We start from the raw sequence: 22,287 nt of genomic DNA, 5'->3' as shown, positions 1-22,287 counted from the left end.
GGAGGCAAACTGATGAGGGCACTTTTTGGCAAGAGCTGTAAGGAGGGGGAGTGGGCTATGGGTCTGGGAATCATGTTACTGAAGATAAATTGAGAAGTTGAGCGAGGAAGAAACCCTAGTCCCGATCTTTGCAGAGGGCCAGGCCCCGGCCACAGGGTGTTGAAGCAGATAATAAAGTGGCTGATGTTTCCATGTAGGGTGTAGGTATTAGCATCTCAGCTCCCTGCTGCCGTATGAAATGAATGCCAATCCGTTACAGGGAAGAAGATGACCCTGAGGCCTGGCGTGCGGGCATAACTGCACACCAAGCCATCCGCACTCTCTGTCCCAGCCCCACATCTGTGTAAGTGGGATAATAATGTTGCTCACCTCCCACCTTGCTGCGATGAAATGAGATAATCTGTGTAAATCCCTATCGTTGGAGCACAAAGCTGATGCTCCACAAGTGCACTATGACGACGATGTTGGTGAGGATGATGGTGCTTGATGGGAAGGCCACATTCTAGGGGATGTCATCAGTGTCACCTCAGACCCACCTGCATCATGCTGTGGCTGAGACTCCAGCAGATGAGGAGGAGACATGGGGACTCTGGTTACATGGATTGGCTACAAGAGCGAATATATTAAATAGTTAATATATTAAAAGAGCAGAATTCTCATCTTATCTTACTGTATCGGCTGTAGATCAAGCTGCTAAGACTTAATTAGGCTCTTGCAGTGGCCTCCTATTGAGTCATTGAGTGGGACCACTAAGTCCTGGGTTTGCCTGGGACAGTCCTCGTTTACCCACGCAGTCCCGGCCAAATTATTAATAATGCCAATTTTCAGTCTCAGAGGGGTCCAGGTTTGGATGATAAGTGACATGGTCTCCTACTTCCCTTTCCCTTCCTCCTAAGGCTGTGTTCAGGCAGCACCAGATGGAGCTGAACTTGGGAGCTCATGCCACACTCTCCTCAAAACCTTGCAGAGGTTCCCAACCTCCTGTTGAAGAAACGCCAGACTCCCGAACCGAGCCCAGGGCTTCGGTGTGTGCCCATCTCATAGCATGTTACAGAGTGCCCGTCGGACAGGAGCGTCTCAGTAAACACGGGCCAGGTTACAGCCCAGGGGACTGAGTGCATTCCCACGCAGGGCGCTTGTCCACTTCCAAACGCCTCATCCTTCTGGCAGCTTCAGGGCCTTTGCACACGCCGGTCCTTCCGTCAGGAGCACTCCTCCCTCCCTCTTTACCGGGGCCAGGGGCAGGGGAGCGGGTAACTTGAGGCCTTCTGGTTCTTTAGCTGTCACTGTAATGCCACTTCTCCTGAGAATCTTCGCCGACTCTCATAGATTAGGTCAGACCTCCCTTTTCTCTCCTGTGGCTCCCTTGTCAATGACACCTCTATGCGTGTGGTTATTTAACAGTGGGCTCCTGCACTCAAGTCCCCTCCATGAAGACAGACACTGCCTGTCTCATTCAGTGCCGCACCCCTACCGTGTGTTAGCCCAGCGCCTGGCACATGGTACTCCATGAATAGGTGATAAACAAATAGTGGGATGAATGAATGTAAATCCCTTGGGAGGCTACCCTTTCTGAGCCGGCAGAGTTATCACCTGTTCAAGGCTCTTCAGGAGCTTTTTAGGACACTTGGAATAAATGTGAAGTTCTTACAAAGTCCCTACAGACTGGGCGCTTCCTAACTCACTGGCCTCATTTCCTCCTGCTCCCCTCTCCGCACCCTGGCCCTGGCTCCCGGCTCCCTGAGCCCACTCCACCCGCAGGCCCTTGTATGTGCTCTGACATCATGTTCCTGTCACTTAATACACCAACCCCATTTCTGTCTATCCCATGCCGTGGCTTCATTTTCTTCGTAACAGTGGCTGTGCTCTGAAGTCGTCTTGCTCATTGGTTCTCGTCTGTCTCCACCACAGAACATAAGCTCCCTGGGAGCAGGGCCGTGCCTGCCACGTTCACCACCAGCTCCTCAGAGCCTCGCAAACAGTGGGAGCTCAGGCGCTCGTCAATATTTGGTGGGTGTGGGAAGGAATAAAGGCATGGACAGGGTGGGGCTGCCCCTGGTGGGTGGGGAGGGGGGAGGGGCTTCCTGGAACCCAGAGGCCCCTGGGGCAGGGCCTGTGGTGTCGCCATGGCAACCCATTGACCTGAGTTCTCCCCCTGTGAGGCCATAGCTGCCCACCTCCCGGGCCCAGACTTCCCACCTGATCCTGTGTGTCCTGTGTGTCGCCCCTGTGGGGAGGGGGACAGGGGGCCGGGAGAGAATGATCAAGAGGAAAGCCCACCCTGGAGTGGGGGAAGACAGCAGCAGGCCACGCTGTGGTGGCTCCACTGGTAATGACCAGAGCTGGGTTGGGGATGGGGTGGGGGAGGGGAGGCGGGGGAGCGCTCCGGCTCCCCCAGAGGGACCTGGGGCTGGTCCTCCCTTGGCAGCTGTGCGTGCAGCACACCAGCTCTTCTTTGCAGTGTTTCTCAAGCTGTGAATTCCCAGAATAGGCTCCAGCCCAGTGCCCTGGAAGACTGTTGACAGAATGAGTCTGACTAACGCCTACTATTAAAACCTGGGGACACCAAGTCAGGCAGCGTTTCCTCCAGGTGTTGCATAAGTCGAGAACTCCCTGTTCTCAACTTGTTCCTCAGAAACAAAGCTAGTCGGCTACTCCCCCGCGGCTTAAAACTCACTAAAGATCACGGCTGCTTCCCAGCTGCCTGCAGGCTCTTGGCCTGGTGGGCGAGGCCTTTGCGATCTGCTCCCCACGACTGTCCCACCTTCCTCCCAGGGAGCTCTTCACCTTTCCCGGAACCCACTTTGGGCCTCTGTCCGTGCCAGCAGCCGCCTTGTCCAAATGCCCTCCTTTCCTCCTCAGCCTGGACTAGCTGCAATGCCACCGCGGTGTGAAGCCGCCAGGCCACGCCAGGGCGCCCTTCTCGCTCCGGTCCTTCTCGGTGCCCCCAGCGCACCCCATTGTAATAGCAAAGTGCCCCTGGTTACCTGCTGGCCTCCAAAGCAGTAGGTAACCAGCTTCGGAGGCAGACAGGCCTGGCGCAGCCGGCCACCTGCTAGCTGCGGGGCTTCCCCTCTCTTCCCTCAGTCTCTTTCCTCCTCACAGGCCTGAGCTGTTAAAGGCTCTGTTGCTGGGAGGAGGAGAGATGAGGCTCTGAAACCGGGTGACAGGTGCTGGGAGGAGACCCCATAACCGCTTGACACCACCATTGCTGCCTGTCCCTCTCAGCTGGGGGCCTTGGTGGAGAGACCACACTTTTCTTTCTTTCCACAGCCCACAAAGCCAAGCGTGCTAAGCGTGTCCAGCCTGTATTATTTTAGTTAATCTTTGGAGAACCTGGGAGTAGGGCTTTAGGAAGGTTCAAGAACCATCCCAGGGTTACACAGCTAGGAAGGGGCAGGGCTGGGATTTGAAATCCAGATGTTCGAACTCCGAAGCCCACATTTTCCCTGGCCTGCCTCTGTCTTCTCTTTTGTCTGTACTGTCCCCGCCTTGGTCACTCCACATCAGCCATGGCGCCTTCTTGCCATTCCTTAAACGGCCACTCATGATCCCTCCTCAGGGCCTTTGTGGTCCTCACTCTCAGGGCCCCCCTGGGGACAGATCACCTGTCCATCATTGTCTGTCTCTTCAGCCTCCTTTACTTCATCCAATCATCACCCTACCTCTATGCCTGTTACTGTTCCCAGTTCTTGCGGAGCTAAGTCTTGAATAAGATAGACAAGGTTGTTAGAATCTACATTTTTAAGGCAGGGAACGTAAATAATAAAAAAGAAAACATAAACGTACAAGATATCTTCAGGTCCTGAGACCCTAGTCCACCAGAGATATCTTGGTATAATCTATTGGCTTCTGGTTAAATAGTATTTGTCCATCTCTTCTGCTGAAACTTTACATTGAAGGTACTTGATAATTATTTGCAAGAAGGATGGATGGATGGATGGATGGATGGATAACCTAAGAGAGAACATTAGTCTGCGCCCTATATGAAGCAGCAAGAAGCAGCAGCATAGGCTTCGGAAACAGAAGATCTGGCTTTGAATTCTAACTTTAATCCTTCTGTGTGACCTTGGCCAAGCTACTGCCCACAAGCCGTGGCCACGCTCTAAACCTCAGTTTCCTCACCTGTAAAGCAGGATGAGCTTCCCCCTCCTGAGGCAGGCTGTGGCGCTCAGCTCAGGTTCTGCAGGTCTCTGGGCTCTGTAAACTCCGAGGACCGCCTGCCTTGGACGACCGTGGGCGTGAAGCCCTGCTCTGAGTCGTGGGTTACCGGGGACGTGCCCTGTCCCTGATGCAGCTACTTCCTGGTTGTTGGGTTTTTTTCCTTTGCTGTTGCAAAGGGAACCAAGCCTCCTACAAAACCTGACAACCATTTATGGCTCTGTTCAACCTCACGACCTGAACTTGAGAAAGTCACTTCAAGTTGAGGTTTCCAAACCTTTAATCCAAAGTGAGGAGACATGACGATCTGCCTCTGAGGAGTGTGGGCGGAACTCCTTGCACAGCGAAAATCCACACAGCATCATCCGCATCCTGCTTCCTGCCCACGAGCCCAGAGGAGTCAGGCGAAGGGAGGCTTTGCAGCCCAGGAGCCGACGCGCGTAGCCGTCAGTAAATCCTGTTGGGCACTTAGAGCAAGCTCAGGCCTTAGGCGGTCAGGCGATCTGTAGGGATAAGCAATGAGGTGCCTGGGAGCAGAGAGTTAGCCCTGTGTGAGCTGAGCTCCTACACCTTAGAACGCAGCACCTGCATTATTGTACAGCACTGCTCACAGTCCGCCTTGTGTTTGAACTTTTGCTTCAGCCTCAGTTTTCATCTCTATAAACAGAGATATTAAAACATACCACATAACATTGTTCTGAGGTTTAACTTAGACCACATATGTGAAAATGCCTTGTGTGGTATCTGGCACTTGGTAGGGACGTAATGTTGATTTTTGAGAAAAGGAATGCATTCAACAATATGTATTTCCTCTGCAACATCCATGGGGCCAGGCACAAGGCAGGCCACTGGGGACAAGGTAGGGAACAAAACCAGCAGGGTCCTTGCTCTCATGAGCTTGGGGAGTGGCATCTGCCTTGCTTTCCAGAGGGCAGAACCCCACTTATTCATGTCTGTATCACCCGCAGCTCTCTCTCTGCTGGGCACTTGTCTTGTATCTAGAAGGCACAAAATAAATGTTTGTTGAATTTTGCTTGCTATATTTAGAAAAATCACCTTTGACACCTTGTACTTTTTCATGCCTACATGGTAAAAAAAAGAGAATGATTAGGAAGTCCTGTAGATAGGTGGTCGCATCTATCTGTATGCTGTGCATTCTTTGATATCACGTGCATCAGTAATGTAGCATTTATTAAGGCCAGGCTACATGAAAAGCTATACCAGGCACCAGTGGAGAGTCAAGGGAAATAGAATAAAATGGACTCCATTCTAAAGATGTGTCAGCTCTAAACTGAAGAGCTGGCTTATAACAAAGGCTGACAAAGAAGTACATAAATGAATTTAGCAAAAGTTGTAATATGTAAGAGGTTTAGCAAAAGCTCTAATGCAAGGCAGGCTGCGATCAATGCCATCGCATTGGCACCGTGTTCTGGGGACCGTGTGGGACCTGGGAGGAGGGCTCAGTCCACACCAGGAGGGAGCATGATGATTATGACTTGAGTTGGAATGCTGCTCCTGCCTCTTACAGGCTGGGTGACTGTGGACAAGTCACCTGATCTTTCCCAACCTTCATTTTTTTCATCTTGAAAATATGCATATTAACAGCACCAACCTCATAGGGTTGTATGAGGATTAAGTACAATGATGATGTGATGCCTTTGCCTAATAATTGGCCTGCAGGGGCTCAAAACATGGGGGCCTTTATTATTAAATCATATAAACATAAATAAATAAAACAGATGAATGCAGCACATTATTAAAAGTTCAATGTAAATGTCATTTCGGTTGAGTAAATTCTTGATCTCTGCAACACCAAAATCCACTGTTAGTAGTTTCAAAGTATATAAAGTTTAGTTCTGGTGGCACAAATAGGGGCCTTCCAATCATACGGACGACCTGACTCATGGGACACAAGTTGCAGATGGCCACTTCTACGGGGAAGGCGACAGAGGTCAAAGAGCACCTGTAGCTCCAAGGCCCGTGGCCCATTGGGATATCTCAAAGCGTGGCACCCACGCACTCTGGGATGCAAGGCCTTTGAATGCTTCGAGAACTCCGGTCTCCAGAACAACACAAGTGATGGTTCTGCCCTTCTGGGCACTACTTGGGCCACCATCTGAACCCTCTGAGAGTCCATCCTGTGTGCTGTATGTTCAAATGGACGTTGATTAACTAGAAGGCGGCCAGAGGCAGGTGAATTAGACGGCAAAGAAGTGGGAACAATTTCTTCCACGAAAGAGCTAAAACAGGCGGGGTACTTTGACCAGGAAAACGGAGGCGTGATTTTTCCTATATCTTCCTTGTGCAAGAGAGACCAAACTTACCGTGTGTTGCTCTCGGGAGCAGAGCTGGGTAGCCAAGCACCTTCCGTTATGGACCGTGGGGTCAGAGACACCTGAGTGGGTACACGGAGGAGGGGAAATGGTTCCTTGGTGAGATTTCTCCTCTCTTTTTTTTTAAACGGCACTTCCAACTCTCCCTTTTTTGTAACCTTGCCCTCGCCTGTCCAGCGCTGGGGTTGAGCAGTATGGAGGAGAGGAAAGTTCTTACGGGCCTTGGCCTGCTGTGGGCGGGTGTTGCCTTCTCTTGGCCCACCTGGTGTTCAGTTCCCCTCCTCCCCAGAATGTCGTCCAGAGAGCGCCCCACCGATCACTGGGGCATCTCACCTGCAAGAATAGGCCTTTTTTAGAGCTCCAATTTTAACAGTCCTAATCCCGGCACAGGCAAGTGCGTGAGAGAGAGAGAGAGAAAGTGTGTTTTTCTTAGTTCCCTGTTTCTGCTGAAGGGGACGGGGGCGGTGGGTGCGTGCTGAGGTGTGCCCACGCACATGGGAGAGGAAGTCAGTGTGAACACCTAGCTTGCAAGACCAGGGACTGGGCCAGAACAATAGAAGTTGCTTTTGGGGGGATGGCTCGGCGGAGGAAGGAGTGGCACATTTCGGTGGAGGCCATCCGAAAGCAGCCGTGGCGGCTGCCGGCAGGGTGGGCCAGGGCTGACGGGATGGGACGATCCACGGGGAGCCCTGGAGAGATTTGTATTCAGGTGCATTTTTCAGTACGACGCAACCACCAGCGCCCGCCTTGCGCTATCACAGCTCTGACAGCGTGACAAGCCGTTTGTTTCTAGACTGTGCATTTGCCATCTGGAAGGCGTAACGCTCTAATATTTTTAATTTCTCTGCTGCTGACTGCTTCCTCAGAAATACCAGATTTCCATATCCTCTCCACAAGCTGGCTCCCGTCCCTCCCCTTGGATACACCCCTACTTATTTACAGCCTTGGAAGCAGCTTTTAAAAGAGCAGCTCATTGGAACATAAAATAAAAAACAAACACCCAACATTTCTCCCCGCTCCTTGAGGTTGCTCCCCCTCCCCGCCCCAACACACACACAAACAGCTTACTCTCCCACGTGGCTGCTTTTCACAGTACGTTAGGAAGGTGTTAACTAATGCTCTTTTCCTTGGCTCTTTGAATTATGAGGAGTCACATTACGTAATCTCTCTAAGCTTCAGTTGCTTTCTAGGAAAAATGGAGATTAAAATCTTCACTTTGGGAGTCGTCAGAACGCAATGAGATAACATACAAAAAGGGCCTGGTGTGTTAACATAGGTGTCCAATCAATGCTAGTCCCCATGTTATGAAGACGGCCACGGGGGACCGCGCCGTGCAGACGCACGCAGCCACTGCTCCCGTCACGTCTGCTGGAACACCCCACGTGCATTCCTGAGAATCACCACCGTTCTGCAAAACTGCGCAATAAAAATCACAGTTTCCTGGAAAAATAAGCTAGTGGCACCGCACTCAAAAACTTTGCCAGTGACACCCAAACGGCTCAGGGACCTGGAGTTTGCTTTGGAAGTAGACTTCGGAAGGGCCGCAGCTGGGGCCGTAGTGAAGCGGTGGAAAGCGGGTTTGTTATCTGGAAAGGTGTGGCTCATAACACGCAGTGAAAAAGGAGCTGGTAGATGCTTGCAGTGTGAGCCTGTGAATTTTGCATATTCCTGCAGGGCTTAGTTCACTACATGTGGTTTTCTGCACTCACCTCCTCTCTCTCACAGAGGAAATCAAGCATAAACAAACGCATAGTTTGCTCGATGCTCAAATCATTCCCTAACATATCACTTGCACTGGAACCCACTCGTTTTCAAAACAAGCATTATAGCAGGACTGACTGTACTTAGCTGGTGGATTTGGTTGATGACATTGTTGAATGAGTGAATGAGTGAATGAATGAATGAATGCATGACTAGTGGATGGTCTAGAGAATGGAATAGCATCATGCTACATTAGGGAACATAGTCTTTGGAATGGATTTTAAAAACCATAGTCTTTTGGATTTCGCAAGCACTACATAGCTGTTACGGAGCTCTTGATATCTGCCCCCTGCAGTGGCTTTTGGAAGGGCCGTTTCAAGGGTCACTGGGCAAAGGGAGGTGAGCGGCAAGGTTCCCTGCCCCCTCCCCTTCCACCAGAGGCCACAGGGTTTTTCTGCGCTCCTTTCTGCAGAAGGGCTCTGCGGCTAATTGACAAGTCTGCAAACCACCACCTGTGATCTGCTTGACCAAATTTTGTTTTACCAACTACTTCCCAAGGACATATCTTCTTTTAAAAAAAAAGATAATCCTCAGTTGGTAACGAATACTCCAGAATGAATAGAACTTGACCAAGAATTACTCCAGTGGGGATTGCGGTTTGGCCTTCAAACTGCTCAGCATGTGGTACACGTAGAGCTCCTTGAAAAGTCCGGTTCCAGTGGGGACAGCTCTCAGGTGGAAGCCGACGGGCGTTTAATAAACCTGATGCTTTCATGGTGTTCTGTCCCTTCACCGACACCCAGAGCACGTCTGCAATGTTGTGATTTTCTTTCTTTTTTCAGAGAGCTGGATTGAAAGATGTCTCAACGAAAGCGAAAACAAACGTTATTCCAGCCACACATCTCTGGGGAATGTTTCTAATGATGAAAGTAAGTGTTTAACGCGCAGTTTTCCAGGTTGTCCCAGACACCACCGGCATCCTGCCGGGAGGCATAGCACGCCCACCTGCGGGGCTGGCGCGAGTGCCTGGACCCAGAGGCTCTGGGGGCATTTCCGTGCCCAGGCCTGCCTGTAACGTTCTGAAATAGCGCAACCAGGCAGATGTGGAAACGGAGGCCACTGCCAGGACTTGCTGTGTCCGCATTCATATTGTCTGAGACCCCAAAGGCCCCGTTCCGGTGATGCTTCAGTTGGGCAAACATGGCCTCTGAGTGGGAGAGGCCATTCTCTGTGTCACTGTAGATGTGGGTTTTAAGCAGTGGGTCATGGGGCTGTTGTTTGGGAGTCACGAAGATCCTTGCCGTTGAGAAGTCAAACTTTCTCCTGGCTCTTGGGCTAGAGACCTAGAGTCGATGGAAGGATGTGAACTGCTGTGTTTATACCTTCCCCTGGTTTAGGTCAGACTGGGGCTTCTGGGTGCCTTATATTAAGAACAAAGACTCTCTGGGGCTTGTATTTGCCCCCTAAGAACTATGAAAGGGGGGCAACTTATAGATGTCATTTTCAGCTGAGACAGAAGTGCCTTTCTCTCTTGCTTGGCCAAGTGCATGTCCTTAGGTCAGTTTCCTCAAAGCACAGGCCGGTGCAACCCACTCTGTAACCCCCGAGGGTGCCTGTGAGACACACGCAACAGCTTCCTCCACCTCCCTTCCATTGTAGTCATTCTGCCATTGCTGTTTCTGCACCCTTTTATAAAACGGAGATAAATCAAACATAAAGGACATAAAACTTGCATCAATAATTCAATGAGCATCTGTTTTTTATATCTTGTATCCATCTGTGTAACCACCACCCAGAAAAGAGGTAGAATGTTTCTACCACTTCAGGAGGCTCTTTCATGTCTCATCCTGGTCAGTAACTGCTGTCCTGACTTTTATCACTAGAGTTTGATTTTGTCTGCTTTTGAAACATTGTATAAATGGACTTACAGACCCTGTATTCTTTCGTATGTAGCTTTTTTCACTCATTATAATGTCTGCGATTTTCACTCATGCTGTTGTATGCAGCAGTTCTTTCTTCAGTGCTGTATAGTATTTCACTGTACATGTATACCACAGTTCACATATCCATTTAAATGTTGATGGATATTGAAATTGTTTCGAGTTTTTGACAATTTCTTAAGTATCTCTGAACATTCTTTTTTTTAATTTTATTTTATTGGGGTCAAATATATATAACAAAATTTACCATTTTACCCACGTTAAGTATGCAGTTTAGCGGCATTAAGTACATTCACCTTGTGCAAACATCTGCCCCATCCATGTAACAACTTTTTCCATCTTTCCAAATGGAAACTCTGTACCCATTAAACCGTAACTACCCACTCCCTTTCCTCCCAGTCCCTGGCAACTACTGTTCTGCTCTCTGCCTCTATGAATTTGACTACGCTACGCACCTCATAAAAGTGGGTTCACACAGTATTTGTCCTGTGTGACTGGCTTATTTTACTTAGTGTAGCAGCTTCAAGGTTCACCCATGTTGTAGCACGTGTCAGAATTTCCTTCCTTTTTAAGGCTGAATGACATTCCATTGCATGTATAGACCGCATTTTGTTTATCCATTCATCTACTGCTAGGCATTTGGGTTGTTTCCACTCTGGCTGTTGTGAAACATGCTTCTGTGAACAGGAGTGTACAAATATCTGTTCAAGTTTCTACTTTTAATTATTTTGAGTATATAATCAGAAGTAGAATTGCTAGATCATATGGAACTCTGTGTTTAATATTTTGAGAGACTGCTATGTTGTTTTTCATAGCTGCTGTATCACTGTACATTCCTACCAGCAATGCATAAGAATTCCAGTTTCTCCACATCCTTGCCAGTACTTACTATTTTTTTTTATAACTGCCATTCTAATGAGTATAAAGTGGTATCTCATGGTTTTGATTTGTATTCCTCTAATGATTAGTGATGTTGAGCATCTCTCTGTGTGCCCATTGGTCGTTTATAGATCTTCTTTGGAAAAATGTCTATTCAAGTCAAAAATTTGCCCTTTTTTTTAGCCCAGTTGTTTATTTTTTGTTATTGAATTGTAAGAGTTCTTTGTATATCCTACATATTAACCCCTTGTCAGATATATGATTTTCAAATATTTTCTTCTATTCCATGTGTTGCCTTTTACTCTGTTATTGCGCCTTTGATGCAGACATTTTTAATTTTGATGTAACCCAGTTTATACTTCTTTTGTTGCCTGTGTTTTTGATGTCATGCTCAAGAAATCACTCTAAATCCAGTATCATGAAACTTTTCCTCTATTTTCTTCCAAGAGTTTTATAGTTTTATGTCTTATGTGTAAGTCTTTATTTTGAGTTAATTTCTGTATGTAATGTAAGGTAAGGGTTCAAATTCATTCTTTTGCATGTAGACATCCAGTTTTCCCAACACCATTTGTTGAAAATATTGTACTTTCCTTATTGAATAGTCTTGAAACCCTTGTCAAAAATTATTTAACCATCTATGCAATGGTTTATTTCTGGGTGCTCTACTCTATTCTGTTGGTCTATGTATTTGCCTTTATGCTTGTACCACGCTATTTTGATTACTGTAGCTTTGTATTTACTTTTGAAATCAGGGAACGTGAGATCTTTAATATAGTTATTCTTTTTCAAGATTGTTTTGGCTATTCAGGATCCCTTGAGATTCCATGTAAATTTTAGGATGGATTTTTCCTTTCTTTTCTTTTCTTTTTAAATATTTTGTTTATTTATTTTTAGAAAGAAGGGAAGGGAAGGAGAAAGAGAGGGAGAGGAACATCAATGTGTGGTTGCCTCTCGCACATTCTCTACTGGGAGCCTGGCCCACAACCCAGGCCTGTGCTGGACTGGGGATTGAACCAGTGACCCTTTAGTTCACAGGCCTGCCCTCAATCCACTGAGCTATACCAGCTAGGGCAGGATGGATTTTTCTATTTCTGCAAAAAATGTTATTGGGATTTTGATAGGGGTTGCAATGAACCTGTAGATCACTTTGCATAGTATCTTAAAAATATTAAGTTTTCCAACCCATGAATATAGGATATCTTTGCATTTATTAGCATTTTCTTTAATTTATTTCAGCAACATTTTATAGTTTTTAGTGTGCAAGCCTTTTTAAAAATTTTATTATTTTTTAATCCTCACCTGAAGATATATTTATTGATTTTAGAGGGAGGGGAAGAGAGAGAGGGAGAGAAACATTGATCAGTCACCTTTTGTATGTGCCCTGAGCAGGGACTGAACTTGTAACCTAGGCATGTGCCCTGTCCAGGAATCGAACCCACAACCCCTCAGTGTACTGGAAGATGCTCCAGCCAACTGAGCCCCACCAGCCATGGCTGTACAAATCTTTTGCTTTCTTGGTTGAAGTTATTCCTAAGTATTTTATTCTTTTTGATACTCTTGTAAAAATAATAGTTTTTTAAATTTCCTTTTTGGATTGTTGTTGATTGTCAGTGTAGAGAAATGCAGCTGATTTTCATAAGTTGATTTGTATCCTGCAATTTTGTTGAATTTACTTATTAGGTCTGACAGGATTTTTGCATGTGTATGTGTGACCTTCTTGTCTGATTGTGCTGACCAGGCCTGCCAGCACTATGTTGACTGGCAGTGGTAAAAGTGAGCATCCTCATCTTGTTCCTGACCTTAGAGGAAATGCTTTCAGTCTTTCATCATGGGGTGTTGATGTAGTTTTCCTCTTTTCCCATTTTGTTGAGTGTTTTTATCAAGAAAGGGTTTTGTCAAGTCTTTCTCTGCACCTATTGAGAAGATCATGTGGATAGTCTGTTAACATGGTGGGTTTCATTGAATGATCTATGTATGTTGAACTAGCTTTTCATTTGGGGAATAAAAAAGTCCCACCTTGTCGTGGTGTGTAATCCTTTTAACACACTGTAGAATTTTGTTTGCTGGAATTTTATTGAGAATCTTTGCATCAGTATTCATAAGGGATATTGGTCTACAGTATTCTTTCGTGTAGTGTCTTTGTCTGGCTTTGGTGTCAGGGTAGTGCTGGCCTCATAGAATGAGTTGGGATGTGTTCCTTCCTCTTCCATTTTTTGGAAGAGTTTGAGGAGAATTGGTGCTCTGCACATTCTTGTGGATATCCTCTTTTGTGATCTCCCTTCTGTTCAGGTCTTTTGATTGTCAGCTTCTGTAAAAATTTACTTATTATGTTTATTGGGGTGGTGTTGGTTCATAACATCATATAGGTTTCAGTGTACAATTTCATAATACATCACTTGTACATTGCATTGTGTGTTCATCACCCAAACTCTAAGTTTTCCTCCATTTTTAAAAATTGTGCTGTTTGTCTTTTCCTTAATGATCTCTAAGAGTTGTTTTTATATTCTGAATAGGAGATGTAATCAGATAAAAAGGATTGCAAACATCTTTTGTCAGTTTGTGGCCTGCCTTTTAAATTTCTTAGAGGTATCTTCAGTGAGCACAAATTCTTAATTCTAATAAGTCAAACCCATCAAACTTTTTATTTTATAGTAAGTGCTTTTTGTGTCCTATTGAGAAATCTTTACCTCCCTCAAGCTCATAACAATATTTTTCATGTTATTATCCGAAAATTTTATTATTTTACCACTTACCTTATATCAGCAATCGTCTGGACTTTTTATAGATGGCGTGAAGGAGGAGTCATAGTTTGTTTTGTTTTTTTAAAATTTTTGACTGAGAGAGCACCTTTCGTTGCAGAGGCCTCCTTTGTGATCAGTGTGTCATGAATCAAATCATATTCACATGGCTCTGTGGGTCGCTGCTCTCAAGGGATTTTCAGTCTAGGAGGGAAGTTAAGGTCCATACCTGAATATTTATAGCTCGAGGCCCTATGCCATCAGTTCCACTTGAAGGATGCAAGGTGTTCTTCTTCGCGACGCCGCACGTGCTCTGGGCCCCAGCACCACCTCCCTGGGAGCTTGTTAGAAACACGGGTTCTCAGGCCCACTCCAGACCCACTGAAACACGCTCTGCATCTGAACAAGACCCCCAGGTGACTGGAATGCGTGCCGAAGTTTGGGAGAGGTCACAAGGTTGGAAGGTGACTGGAGAAGGCATCTTGAAGGAGGTGGTATTTGCACTGGGCCTAAAGGATCCATGTGGTCCCCTAAAGTGGTGAGGATAAAGGACTGGATGACAGAAAGCCACCACACAGGTTTTGGGCTTGGAGAGTTTTCCAGATTGGCCCAAGCAGAGAGGTTTGAAGAATTATAGGAAACAGGGCGAGGAAGGGAAATCTGGGTTGTATTGTTGAGAGACTTGAATCGCAAACAAGCGTTTTGGAATTTGATAGCTAAGGTGCCACTGAAGGAGCTGGGTAGAGGGGTGACTACTAAAAAAAAGTGGCATTTTCAGAAGGCTACCGTGGAGGTTCTCTGCGGTGGACTAGAGCCAGGAGGACACTTTGGGGACCTCCACCTCGTCTGGCTGAGATAATTGGGCGCGATTCAGGGCTGTGTTCATGGGTTGGACAGAATTAGGGAGACCAGGGGGTTAGGACGGGCCCAAAGAGCAGGAACCCAGTGACATTCCTTCCGATTTCTATCATCTTCCTTGGGAAAAAGAACAGGTGAAATGTAACCCAGATGTGCCAAGTCCTCTAGCCTTCAGGTCACTGTTTTCTTACTACATAAATCAAATTCCGTATTTGATTCTGTATCCTAGGTGGGTGCCCAGAGTCTTCCCTTTTCCTCCGAGAGTTATCACATTCTGGGGGGCTGGGTGAGGGGAGAGGTTCTGCTTCTCCTGAGACAGTCTGTACTGTGTCCTGTTTCCTCCGCGCTTTGACCCTCCCTAACAACGACCGCTGTCCGCCTGTCCTGCCTGCCTCGTTCTGGGGGCAGCCTCTCCCTTCACCCTTCCCAGCCCTTCTCCAGCTCATCTCGGCTGTTACTGACCGCGGCGGGGGAAGATACCCATAGCACAGGGGACGGAGAGTTGGAATGCAGTGGCATGATAGCAGGGCACTGGGGTCACAGCGGGTCACCACTTAATGTAACTCATCATTATCATATTAAAATCACATTGCATTTCGGGGCTGTATGTGTGAATATTCATTCACACCGCTCAGCTCACCCAGCATATCATCCAACAGTTTATTATCCAACTTGGGGTCTTTTTTTAAAAATTTATATAACATGTTTATTCTATTTCAGTTGTCTCAATTTTCCCCCCTTTCCCCCCCTCCACCCAACGCACCCCCATCCCCCACTCCCACAGTCAATTCCCACTCTGTTGTCCGTGTCCATGGGTCATTCATACCTGTTCTTTGTCTGGTCCCTTCCCCTTCTTTCCACCATTGTCCTCCTTCCCCATCCCCTCTGATCACTTTCAGTCTGCTCCATGTTTCCTTGCCTGTGGTTTATTTTGTTCGTTAGTTTATTTTGTTGAACAGATTCCACTTATAGGTGAGATCGTGTGGTATTTGTCTGTCACCAACTGGCTTGTTTCACTTAGCTTAATTTTCTCCAGTTCCATCCATGTTGTCGCAAAAGGTAGGATTTCCATCTTCCTCCCTCCCTCTTTCCCTTCCTTCCTCTCTTTCTTTCTTTCTTTAATGCAGATTGATTTTATTTATTTTTTTAAATGTCAAAGTTAATTATAAAATATTAAAAATTTAAAACCATTATAAAGTCTCAGTAATTAAACCAACATGACACCAGCACAGAAATAATCAAATAGGTCAATGAAATGTAATGTACATTCTAGAGACAGATGTATGTATCTAACAATGTAATATATGACTAAATTGATATTTCAAATCAATGGGTAAAATAAGGCTTATTCAACAAATAAGGGGCATGGACCACTATTATTCAAAGTAAAACAAATATAGAGCCCTATTTCACACATTATACAAGAAATATTCAGGTGAATTAAAAATCAATATGTAGAATCTAAGGAGTTTTTGGAGAAAATACAAACTAATATTTTTCTTACCCTGAAGTAAAATATTCAAACCCAGAAGCTATAAAGTAAATATTGACAACATGACTATATTAAACATTTAAGACTATATAGTAATATACATATAAAAAAAGTTAAAGGACAAGTAATAGAATTAGGAAAGTATTTGCAACACATCTAAAAAAGGGTTAATGGTTTGTTGATCCTAGGAAGCTTCATCGAGCCTACTTTTTATACCTTCTACTGTGTCTTCAATTCAGACATTGTATTTTTCATGTCCTCTTGTCTCTTATTGATAATTTCTATGTCCTTTTTCATGCTGATATAGTTTGAAGTAAGTTCCTCATAGTTTCCCTGTAGTTTTTGGTAATTCTCTCTGAGCTCACTGAGCTCATTGAGCTTCCTTAGAACTGTTATTTGGAACTCAATATCTGATAGTTTACTTGCCTCTATTTCATTTAATTCTCTTTGTGGGGATTCATCCTTTCCCTTCGAGTGGGGGGTATTTCTTTGTCTTCCCATTATTTGTGAGACTTTTCTTTTTTGCTTCTGCTTCTTAAGTTGATCTGTCTTGATTTCCTGACTTTGTGGTGTGAATTTCTATGGTAGGAGACCAATGTTTTTACATTCTGGATCTGCCTCTGATGATGTTAGATGTCTTCCCTGTCTGACCTTAGGCAGTCTGTTTGAGACTTCCAGGAATGTACTGTTTGTGGCTGTCTCCTTCATCTGTTAATCTGTTCACTCTGCACTCAGCAGGCCACCTTAGACAGCTGGGGGGGGGGGGGGGGGGCGGAGTCCCTCCTGGGGGCAGGGTTATTGGGTGCTCTCACATTGCTGCCATATATAGGAGGAGTCAGCACTGGGATTCCGCTGGCTACTCTCTCCATTCTTGCTCCAAAGCCTCCACCCCCAGTCTCTCCTCAAGTGTCTCCAGACCTCTCTGTGCCCCCTTTAGCCAGGGATCTACTATCTGTGGCTGCCACTCTGCACTCAGCATGCAGCTTAGACAGCACAGTGTGGGGTGGAGTCCCACCTGAAGGCGGGGCTGTTGGGTCCTCTGATGCTGCTGCCACTCAGGGGGAGTGGTCTCTGCCTGAGCAAGATGGCTGCTGCAGCATGTGGGATGAGTCAGCACCAAGATCCCGCCGGCTACTCTCTCAGTTCTCTCCCTAAAGCCTCCTTCCCCAGTCTCTCCTCAGGCATCTCTAGCCCACTCTGCCCCGACCTTTGCCAGAGACCAGGGTAAGTGGCTACAAACAAAAATTTATGCATTGGCCATTTAAACAGCTCTTTGCATCTCCAGCACTGTTTCTGGCAGAGAGCAACCCTGCCACTTTTTGTAGCTGGTTGTTTTCTGTGTACTTTTTGGGCTCTGGTGCTGTAGGCTAGAGATCCCTGCTTTTGGTTTAGACCCTCCTCCTCTCTGGGGGATCCAGCTGGCCATTTCAATATCTTTATGGTGCTGCTGCCTGGGGGCACCCCACCCGCCTTCTCTAGTCTCTACCGCACTCCTTACCAGTTAGATTGCACTAAAGCCAATTCTTCTGTGTCTGAGGTTATAAGGCTCCTCTCTCACTATTGTTCAGTTGTTTGTTTCAGGTGATCTCTCCACAATTTAGGTGTAATTCCAGGTTGGTCCTGGGAGGAGGTCAGGGTGACTTCCACTCACTCCTCCGCCATCTTGATCTGTCTCCCACCTTCTAAAACCAACTTAGGGTCTTGTAACTGCATAAGAAGGGGTCCCAGGGAAGAAGAAATATAGTTAAACTGTTCCATATTCCCATCACACTGTGGACAGCTCCCACCGCCAAGAGCAGAAGAGTGAGTAGAGGGCTCCAGAGCAAGGACAATGATTCAGAGTGGAAGCCCGTGGGGAGTCCCACTGGGAGCCTGCCGGGTCAGATCGCTCCCTGGGGGTAAACACTACAGTTCTAGCCCTGGCGGAAACAGAGGTGCAAGACTGCTGGCTGGCTGATGGGGCCCAGGGCTTAGTTACGACTTAAGACAAACCCCTCTACGCCTCCCCTTCCTCAGGCAGCGCAGCTGCCCTGTCTGTCCCCCTGAGTGTCTGCCTGTCCCCTCCTCCTGTGGAGAATTGGGTGGTCCCTCCTCTGCGCGTGGCACACACCAGCAGGGCCCTCAGCACCCTGCTTGGTCCCTCCATGGGCCACGACTCCCCGGGGGGAAGGAGCGTGTCTGGCTGACTGTGTGTCACCTGCACCTGATGTGGCAGGGCCTGGTACACAATAGGTGCTCAGGAAGCGTTTGTTAAGTAAAAGAATCGGGACAGCAAAATACCCTCAAGCCATTACAGATCGTGAGGATTTGTGGTTTGCTTTTCGTTTTTGGCATTTGAATGTTCTTCCTTCAGATGTTCCCTTCCCAATTGGGAACTTTTAATTTGTTCAAATTTAGAGTATTTTTGAGTAGATGATACATTTCTGTGGTTTAGAAATCAAAATGCTTTATTGAGAAATCTTGGTCCCACCCCTATCTTCTCACCTCAGCTCGCTCTATTTAATTCATTTATTGTGTATGTTTCCAGTATTTCCAGTGTTTATTCTTCTGGTATTTTATTTCTTTATTCAAATAAAAACTCAAATATATGGGTTTTTTTCTGACACACAAAAAATAGCGCCCAATATGCATTGTGACTTGTTCTTTTCATTTAACACACCCCGGGATGTTCTGTATTGGTAAGAACAGGGCGAGCATCCTCATTCTTTGCCTGTTTTTAATCTCCCACCCCCACCCCCCACAGTTGTGTGTAGTGTTCCATTGTGAGCAAATATTATAATTTAGTTCTCCAGGTAAACACGGGGCTGTCTCCAAACCTCTGTTGTTGAACGAAAACCCTGCGAGTAGGCACTTCCTCCATGTCTGGGGGTGGCTGTAGGGGCGGGTGGAACTGTTGGATGCAGGGCATGTGGGGTCGCTGTCGATTCTGCCACACAACTTTCTACACGGGACGTGTCACTTTGCTCTGCCCCCACAAGGCAGGAGGCACCCTGTGGTTTGGATTTTTGTGAATCTGATAAGTGAGACATGGTATTTTAGTGCAATTTCCATTCTCACTGATTGAGAGCAGTCATCTTTTCCCATTTCAGGGACATTTGTATTTTTCCCATCAACTATGTGCATCATGTGTTTTGCCTCCCCGCCACCTTGGTTCTTGGTCCTTTCCCTCTTAGTTTTCTGTGGGGCGGAGATGAGACTGTTTGTTGCCTGTGCTATGATTATAGTTTTCCTGAGCAGGTCACTATCTTTGTACTTCTTATGGCGTGTCCTCTACCTGCCCCCCAAACCCCCCACGTAGAAACCTTGGGGTTTTCGTGCAGTAACATTTATCAGTATTTTCTTTCATGGCTTTGGATTTTGTGTTCAAGTTGGAAAGGCCCCTCCCGCCGCCAAGGCTGTGAGGGAATTCGCCTGGAGGCGGTGAGGGAAGCAGGTGCGCAGCCTGTCCAGGAAGTGCTGCCAGCGGCGCAGTTTTGTTTGGGACATAGCTCTGTTCCCACGGGGAGCAGAGTTTGCTGCCAAGGGCCTGGGTCCAGGGACCCCGATCTTCAGCCGGTGCCCTTTGCGGGCGGTGGGGAGGAGGTAGAGAAGGGGAAATGGAATGTTTGGCAGCCCCAAGGTCCCAGCAGGTGAGGTCTGCCCAGGTGCAGCCTGGTTAGTATAATGGAAGGAAATAGAATTAAAACTTTGAAATGAAAGCTGAGACGTGCATAAACTTGAACCTTTTCTGAGATTTGAAAAGAAGTAATTAATTTAGAAACTTTCTCCTCCAATATTAAACTCTGCCACACTGGTTCCAGGCAGGAAGTAGTTGAGAATAGGTTTCCAAGTATGGCGAATCCAGTCAGCATAGAGGCAGACGAGGAATGACCAGGCAGATAATAGGTCCCCTAAAATCTTCAGTCCAGGGCTGCAGGTTTGGAGAGAGAGCGAGGCTTGTGAATGTTTGGGTTCGGGGAGGTTTGGATGCCAACTTTCCTGAGGTCCCTATCTTGATGCTTCACTAACCCTGTGACCTCAGGCAGGTCGCTTCACTTCTCTGACCCTCAGTTTCCCCCTCTGTCAAAGAGGATGCTACTAATTATTAGGACTCACTGATTAAGCAGTAAGTAGACTTCAAGCACCATATTTGATGCTTCATGTGTTATGTGTCCAATCATTCCCTGTCTCGGGCAGCTGTGAAAAGTAAACGCAATCACACAATGAGCTTTGCCCATGACAAGGCCTCAGTAAGTGGACCCGGTCGTACTGATGTTTCCTGTGCTGACTGAAGTCACACAGGTGGGCTCAGCCTCGAACTGTGGTATTATCTTAGCCGTTCACTCATTTCATGAATAGTTTGTGAGTCCCTACCCTGTGTGGGTGCTGGAGACACAGTGGCGAAGGCTGCCTGTGCCCTAAGGCGCTTACAAACTAGCAAGACAGGTGTGAAATCCTGTGGTCGGTGAGTGGCAGCTACACTCTGGCACATGGAATTGGTTAGGGACCAGCCAGCGTGCTGCGGGAGCCCAGGGGAGGAGTGAATCTGTCTGTCCCAGGAACAGGCTTGCCAGACAAGGCCCCGTGTGGGCCAGGGATCCAGGCGCACTGTCTCCCTGGGGAGTGACAGCTATTCTAGTTACAGGGACATAGAATAGTATGTGCCTCCTGCCAGGAGGGGTTCCATTAGTCCTCACAGCATGTGCTTGGCACTGTTATCCCCCCTGATTTACAGAAAGGGAAACTAAGGCAACAAAAGGTGGTTCAAGGTCACACAGCCGGCAAGCGGTGGAGCCAGGATTGGAGCCTAGAAATCTGGCCCCAGAGTTTATATGAGGAGATAGATCCGGTGAGGAGAGCCGAGTTGCCCATCACCGGCCCGAGATTCCCTGGGGTGTGTTAGGAACCATAAGTGCAAAGTAGGAGCAGAGCAGAGCAGCGGCGGCGAAGACCAGGCGCAGGGCAGCATCTTGGTGGGAGGTCCTCAAGCCGGCGGCTGCTCTCTGGCGTTGGTGGGGCGAGCAGCGTGGACGTTGAGGGCGGATGGTCCAGTGTGCCCTGTGAACGGCTCCAGGAACCTGGCCGGACGTTCTGCCTTAGGGTTGAATCTTGTTTGATTTGAGGCATTTGGCAGGACCAAGCCCTAAAGTCTCTAGTCACTGTGGCTATTTCCATCTACTTCAAAAGGTGTCCTCCTGTCCTCATCACCTAGGTGGCTCCTGGTCCTCCTTCAGACCCCAAAGCTGGGCTCACTTCCCCCATTCGGTGCTGCCCAGGCACCCGGCCCTGCCCGTCTCAGCTCTAGTGCAGCACTTACATTTTATTTGCTGATAATTTGAACTCGAGAGACCGCCGCCTCTGTTTTTCCTCACCCTTTATCCCCTGGCGTAGGGCTGGAACGTGTTAGACACACAACAGCACTTGATTCAGGAGTGAATGTGTAACCAGCACTTCAGGTGAATTGGGATGGAGAGCCATCAGGTAGGAGGGCCAGGCCGGGGTGTGATACCCACCATGTTTTGGGGAAAGAGGCTGGGCACTCAGACCCTGGGCACGAAGTCACTTGCGGTCTAGAAAGGGGCCTGCAGGGGTGGAAGGCCCCTGTTTGATGACTGAGCCGTAGGGTCCAATTTGGCACTGGGACAGACCAGTTTCTCTCTAAAAACTGTCAGTGCCACCACCAGCTGAGCACTGGTGAGGTCCAGTCTCCGCCCACTGGCTGCATAGCCTCAGGCGAGTATCAGACTTGCCAAAGCCCTGTTTCCTTATTTATAAAATAGGGACTTCAGAGCACTATTGGGAGGGATAGAGTGGAAAGCGAAGCCCAGGGCCTGGCTTAGGTGTTTGGCCGATAAATGCTATTACTGTAATAGTATTCTTTCAAAATGTATGTAGTTTGTAACATATATTATTATATTTAATGCTCAAAGCACCTTTGTGATATAAGCGATGCTTCTTTTAGGTAAGGACGCTCAGCCTTGGATGAGTCAAGCTGCCACACAGAGCTAGGGGCAAAGCTGGGATTCAAACCCAGCTCTGCCTGCCCTCAAAGCCAGTTCCCTTTCCCATTCACTGGTATCAGAAATGGGTCATGAGAGAGTTCAGTTGGGGAAAAAATCTGACCCAGCAGAGAAGTTGGAGACACAGTTGAAGACGCTGGGATGGAATCCCAGAACGAGAACCATTGCAGCCGCAGCCAATGGAGG

General features: G+C 47.4%; 1 protein-coding gene across 1 annotated transcript in view; it reads left to right on the top strand.

Moving 5' to 3' along the window:
• The first annotated feature begins 2,259 nt into the window (after positions 1 to 2,259).
• Positions 2,260 to 22,287, top strand: part of RFX4 (regulatory factor X4) — a 120,104-nt gene continuing 100,076 nt past the window's right edge. Inside the window, exons 1-2 of the mRNA XM_054574436.1 lie at positions 2,260 to 2,329; positions 9,038 to 9,124. Of these exons, the coding sequence (XP_054430411.1) occupies positions 2,260 to 2,329; positions 9,038 to 9,124 (157 nt within the window). The remainder of the gene's footprint in view (positions 2,330 to 9,037; positions 9,125 to 22,287) is intronic.

The sequence above is a fragment of the Pteronotus mesoamericanus genome, unplaced genomic scaffold, assembly GCF_021234165.1.
Source record: "Pteronotus mesoamericanus isolate MK-2021 breed Mesoamerican mustached bat unplaced genomic scaffold, CSHL_Meso_final contig_263, whole genome shotgun sequence".
In the NCBI taxonomy this organism is placed as follows: Eukaryota; Metazoa; Chordata; class Mammalia; order Chiroptera; family Mormoopidae; genus Pteronotus; species Pteronotus mesoamericanus.
This window is presented reverse-complemented; position numbering and strand designations above follow the sequence as displayed.